The sequence below is a fragment of the Helianthus annuus genome, chromosome 6 (genome assembly GCF_002127325.2).
Source record: "Helianthus annuus cultivar XRQ/B chromosome 6, HanXRQr2.0-SUNRISE, whole genome shotgun sequence".
Lineage (NCBI taxonomy): Eukaryota > Viridiplantae > Streptophyta > Magnoliopsida > Asterales > Asteraceae > Helianthus > Helianthus annuus.
This window is the reverse complement of record NC_035438.2, coordinates 116,628,838-116,635,496: the sequence shown is the minus strand read 5'-3', so window position 1 is coordinate 116,635,496 and position 6,659 is coordinate 116,628,838. Positions and strand designations below refer to the sequence as shown.

General features: G+C 39.6%; 1 protein-coding gene across 1 annotated transcript; it reads right to left on the bottom strand.

Moving 5' to 3' along the window:
- Positions 1–4,074: 4,074 nt before the first annotated feature.
- On the bottom strand, positions 4,075–6,252 carry LOC110945009. The gene is made up of 2 exons (XM_022186647.1): positions 4,865–6,252; positions 4,075–4,399 (listed from the first exon to the last, which is right to left on the bottom strand). Exons 1-2 carry the CDS (start codon positions 6,250–6,252, stop codon positions 4,075–4,077), a joined length of 1,713 nt encoding a protein of 570 aa, XP_022042339.1.
- Between the last annotated feature and the right edge of the window lie 407 nt (positions 6,253–6,659).

Genomic DNA, 6,659 nt, shown 5'->3' with positions numbered 1-6,659 from the left:
ACTCTAACTGGCTCAGAAAAATATAAATAATGTTAGTGGTAATATTTTCATTTCCCGGGTATAGTCCGGTTGTTCGGTTGGATAGTAATCCGTTTAAGCGCTTAACAAAGCTTTAAAGTGTCGTTAATATTAATTTTAGTGACACTACTCATTCCCGACACTTTGGAAAGTGTCTAGTAATATTTTTCTCATGTTTTGGCACTTTATTAGTTAACCAAATGCTGAATTTTTAGTTAAAGTGCTGAGTTTTGTACTTAGAGTACGTTTTAGGCACATCCTGTCACTGTAACTTATTCCTAGAGACGCAGTTCTACAACCCTTGTATCCCTACACTCACTATTGGTGTAGTAAACTATCTTGGCTCATACAGGCCTTAGAGGCAGTATCTGCCTGATGCTGGCTTTATCAGCAGGTTCAATAGGTTATCCGTTCATAGTGCTACTGTGCTTTTGTGCATCATATTTGTCACTAAGGTTTAGCATGTAAATATTGTAGTGACAGTAAGTAGAGTATGATGCAAGTATGTACATGTATCAATATTCAAGTAGCAGTTTATCCATAAGTTCAAGTAAGCACAGTAATTAAGCAGTAATTAATTATTAATTAAGTCGTACGAATACCTGGTTTAGTGAGGGTTGTCACAGTGTGTGTTCGGTCCGGGTACGCCACAATCAAGCAAGGGATTTACCTATCATTCATAACAACAAAACATTATTAGTTCATAACATATAACAATTTAAATACTTTAATTACCTATCATTGTTCGACCCGTTACATGACATGTTACCTTATTAACATCCTTACTTCTATTCGGATACATCCAACATATCACTTTTCGATTCATTCGCAATGAATCGTTACATACCATACTTTTCAACATACTCACATCATTTGACCCGTTATGAACAAGTCAATACCACACATTTCGACAACCATTCTACTTACCATTCCGACCCATTTAAACGGGTCCTTTCGCATTCACTACTACATCACTTTAGAACATTTCTCAATTCACTCTTTGCATCAAATCAATCATGACCCGTAATGAAAATTTACAACAAATCCATAGTATCAAATACTACCATTCATAAATCTACATTTAGAGTAAATAAAGTTCATATGAACTTACCGCGATCTTGAGATGCTTTTGCCTTCTAGTGACTTGCGCCTTCTTCCTTCTTCGTGCCTATATGTCATAATCTCATATTTTAGCTTTCATAAACAATACTTTCACAATCCTTATAATACGTTATGGCGTCTACTATTCACATACATCATTATCATAAAGAAGTTGCATCAATCTTAACAAGCATTCATGTAAAAACCATAACTAAACTCACTTAGGCATTTCGTCAAACACATTGTGTGCGTATCACTAGTTTAGCACAATGTACAAGCATCTTAAGCACAATTTCCATAGTTCTTCTCATTGATTAACATAAACATCCTACTATTTTGAAATCTACCATTCAAATCATGAGCACATAGTTCTAAATCAATTATTCATAACAATTTCTTGGGTAAAGTTATTCATAACAATTTCATGAATCAACAATCAAATTAACATACAAAACTTCACAATTGCTCAACATTACTTGACATGCAAGTGGGTTTTGCCCTAATCATGTTCATATTCGAAATTTAGCATCTAATGATGTCTAGACCTTCATAGCAACCACTAATCATACTGAATTTTGAATTACATTCACGAATCATACAAAACCCACATAATCAAACATCATCAAATCACAAAATTTAACTTACTTGAGATCAAGAACACTTAGATAATCAGGATTCTTAGGTCATGCATTCGATTCTTCAATAATCTGGCTTTCAATTGATGGAATCTAGTGATTTAGGGTTTTGTGAGGGAAGGGGTTCCCCCTGGCTTCTCACGATCGCACCCAGGTCCCAGGTTTCTTTCTTTGTTTTTTTATCATGTATTATAACAACATTTACACATCTAGTCCCTCATCATTAAATCCCTATTCACTTTAGTACTTTACCTTCTAACTTAACCATCTTTCTTTTACTAACTTTTAATTTTTGACATAATCCTATTTTTTTTATTAAAACATCACTACACATTATACTTTTAGGTCATATGAGAATTTGGGGTGTTACAAGTCTACCCCCCTTAAAGAAGGTTTCGTCCCCGAAACCTGAATACGTACCGAATAACTCTGGGTAATGTTCTCTCATTTCATCCTCCGCTTCCCATGTAAGATCCGATCCTTTTCGATGTTGCCATTGGACCAAAACTTGCCTAACGGATTTGTTGCGGAGTTGCTTCACCTTAGAATCTTTTATTGCCATGGGCTTTTCAACATTATTTAACTTCTCATCTACTTCAATATCATCCAAAGGCACGTATGCCGTCTCATCCGCTAGGCACTTCCTCAATTGCGACACATGAAAAGTGTTATAAACTCCATCCAACGCGGGAGGTAATTCTAACTGGTATGCTACCGCCCCGACCCGGGCGAGTATTTTGAATGGTCCAATGTATCGAGGACCCAATTTTCCGCGTTTGCGAAAACGAATAATTCCCTTCCATGGAGAAACCTTCAATAAGACATAATCTCCCACTTGGAATTCAATTGGTCGCCTCCACCTATCCGCATAAGACTTTTGTCTATCTTGCGCTGCTTTTATCCTTGATCTAACTATATCAATCTTTTCATTCGTCTTGACTACTACTTCTCTTGACGCGAGTTCTCGTTGACCCACTTCCCCCTAACAAACCGGAGTCCTACATTTCCTTCCATAAAGCATTTCGTAGGGGGCCATTTTTATACTATTATGATAACTATTATTATATGAGAATTCTACCAAAGGTAGATGATCATCCCAGCTTCCTCCGAAATCCATAATACACGCCCTTAGCATATCAACCAAAGTTTGTATAGTTCGTTCTGATTGACCATCGGTTTGAGGATGGTAGGCGGTGCTAATATGTAACTGGGTTCCCAATTCTTCATGAAACTTCCTCCAGTAACGAGATGTGAACCGGGTGTCTCGGACGGATACTATAGACACCGGAACCCCATGTCGAGATATAATCTCGTTCATATAAACTTCTGCCATCTTTTCTGAATTATAAGTTTCCCGAATGGGTAAGAAATGTGCGCTTTTGGTCAGTCGATCAACGACCACCCATATTGCATCATGTCTTTTTCTTGTCTTGGGAAGCTTAGTCACCAAATCCATCGTTACATGTTCCCACTTCCACACCGGGATCTCCAAGGGTTGCAACTTTCCATACGGCCTTTGGTGTTCGGCTTTTACTTGAGAACATGTCAAACACTTAGCAACATACTTGACGATATCTCTTTTCATTCCCGGCCACCAATAATTCATCCTCAAGTCTTGATACATCTTCGTAGCTCCCGGATGAACGGAGTATCGAGACTTGTGAGCCTCATTCAATAGTAATTCTTTCACATCACATTCCCGAGGTATCCAGATTCGGTCATACCTCGTTTTCATACCATTTGCATTCTCTTCCAATTCATGAATAAATCCTTTCGTCCTCTCTTTCTTTGGGTCGCCAGCATTTAAAGATTTTGTTTGAGCTTCTCGAATTTCACCAAGGAGTTTAGGTGTGACTACCATCTTCATAGATTTTACCCGAATCGGGGGCGGGTACTCATTTCGACTTGGAGCGTCCGCCACTACATTAGCCTTCCTGGGATGGTAATCAATGTCACAATCATAATCCTTAATGAGTTCCAACCATCTTCGTTGCCTCATATTAAGATCTTTCTGCTCGAAGAAATATTTGAGGCTTTTATGATCTGAGTAAATAGTACATTTCACCCCATATAGGTAGTGCCTCCATATCTTCAACGCAAACACGACTGCCGCCAATTCTAGATCATGAGTTGGGTAATTGTTCTCATGCTGCTTAAGTTGTCTTGAAGCGTAAGCAACGACTTTACCCCTTTGCATTAATACGCAACCTAATCCTTGGTGGGAGGCGTCAATATATACTACCAAATCATCCATTCCATCAGGTAGTGTCAACACCGGAGAATTCGTAAGCTTTTCTTTCAAGGTCTGAAACGCCTTCTCTTATTCTTTGCCCCATATAAAATTTTCGCTCTTCTTTGTTAATTTCGTCATGGGTGAGGCTATTTTGGAGAAATCCTGGATAAATCTTCTGTAATACCCAGCCAAGTCCATAAAACTTTTTATTTCGCTTGGATTCTTCGGGGGTACCCAATTCATTACCGCATCTACTTTGGACGGGTCCACATGGACACCATCCGCATCAATTACATGACCCATAAATTGTACCTCTCTAAGCCAAAAGGCACACTTTGGGAACTTTGCATATAACTTTTCCTTACGAAGCGTTTCCAATACATCACGTAAATGGGAAGCATGCTCTGCTTCACTTCGGGATTATATTAGTATATCGTCAATGAAAACGATTACATACTTATCAAGCATAGGTCGGCACACCCGATTCATTAAATCCATAAACGCAGCTGGTGCGTTCGTTAGCCCAAAGGACATTACTAAAAACTTGTAATGTCCATACCGCGTTCGAAACGTAGTTTTCAGCACATCTTCTTCTCGTACACGTAGTTGGTGATAACCCGACCGCAGATCAATTTTCGAAAACCAACTTGCCCCTTGTAACTGGTCGAACAGGTCATCGATTCTGGGCAACGGGTAACGATTCTTCACCGTCAACTTGTTCAACTCTCGATAGTCGATGCACATTCGCATCGAGCCATCTTTCTTCTTCACGAATAATACGGGCGCTCCCCATGGTGAAACACTTGGTTTAATGAAACCCTTATCGAGCAACTCTTGAAGTTGCGTCATCAATTCTTTCATTTCAGTCGGGGCCAACCGATAAGGAGCTTTAGCTACCGGTTTTGCGCCTTGACTAAGGTCTATCTTAAATTCTACTTCCCGCTCGGGCAGAAGCCCCGGTAAATCTTCTGGAAACACATCCGGATATTCGTTCACTACATTCACTTTTTCAAGCTTTGAAACACCTCGATTGGTGTCAATCACATAAGATAGATACGCCTTACCTCCGTTCTTCACATGTTTGACAGCTTTGATTATAGAACACAATTTCGATTTGATGACCCTTTCGCCTCGAACACTTACCCGTTTCCCCCCCGAGGTTACTACATGAGTGACTTTCTTTCCGCGTTGAATTTCAGCATGGTTTTGGGCTAGCCAATCCATTCCTACAACTACTTTAAATTCCCCCATGTACATCGGAACAAGATCTATACTAAATTCCTCATCTTCGATTAAGATCTTACAGTTTCTACAAATATCATGTAACAAATAGCTTTTACTATCAGCAACTTCCACTTCTAAGGGTACTAACATCTTTTCAAGCTTAAACGATGGATGAACTAACAATTCATTAGAAATAAACGACCTACTAGCCCCGGAATCAAATAAAACATTCATAGGCATAGAATTAATCAAGAATATACTTGAAACCACATCCGGGCTAGCCTTAGCTTCATCCGAGGTTAACTGAAACATCCTCCCTCGAGCCTTGGAAGACTCATCCTTCTTTCCATCTTTCTTTGCCCCTGGTTGGAGTTTCGGACATTCCGCTTTAATGTGCCCCGTTTGATTACAACTGTAACACGCTTTTGAGTTTTCGGGGTACCTATAATACGGATGTCCCTCTTGCCCACATTTGTAGCATCCTTTCTTTCCCAACAAACATTCACCCGAATGATGTTTCCCATATGTCTTGCAAGTCGGAATCCCACTACTTGTCTTCTCTTTCCTGTTTTGATCTTGATATTTTGCCTTTTTCGATGGGTTTGTATTGGTAGGCTTCTCCGCCACCCTTTTCTCTCCCCGTTCAACCTGCCTTCTTAACTCGATCTCCCTATCTCTTACCCAGTCGATTAATTCATTCAACGTTGCACACTTGGAGGGATTTACGAACTCCCGATATTCAGCTTTTAACATAGCATGATAACGTATGATTTTCAACCTTTCAGTCCCCGCTATCTCCCCACAAAACTTCACCTTCTCGAGGAACTTATTCGTTATTTCATCAATCGTTTCATCCTTTTGTCGAAGACGTAGGAAGTCTTCTTGAATCTTATCAAGTGCGGATTGTGGGCTATGATATATCAGAAACGGCTCCTTGAACTCTTGCCATGTTAACGTTTGTACTTTGTCATCCCCCAATTCCTTCGAATGTGCGTCCCACCAATCCTTCGCTTGGAGTTGTAGGAGGCCCGTAGCAAACATCACTTGATCCTCCACTTCACATCTACTTCATACAAACACTGCCTCGGTGCTTGAAATCCATCTTTGACAAGCTATCGGGTCAATTTCCCCTTTATACGGCAAGGGGTTACATGCCATGAATTCCTTGTACGTGCACCTTCGAGTACTTTTCTTTGTTTGTAGTTCACTAATCATCTCCTTTAGTTCTTCCACCTTGGTCGTTACTAGAGTATCAACTACTCCCAATACTTGACCTTCCACTTCTTGAGCTAGTCGGGAATTACTAGCTTCAATCACTTTCTCTACTTCTTCTAAAATCATTGCTCTCATTTCATTTTGGTGTGCTTCATCGTCATCGTTTACATTTACCGCATCAGCCATCTACATAAAACATTCATTATATCCATTAGGTTTCATTTCATACTTCC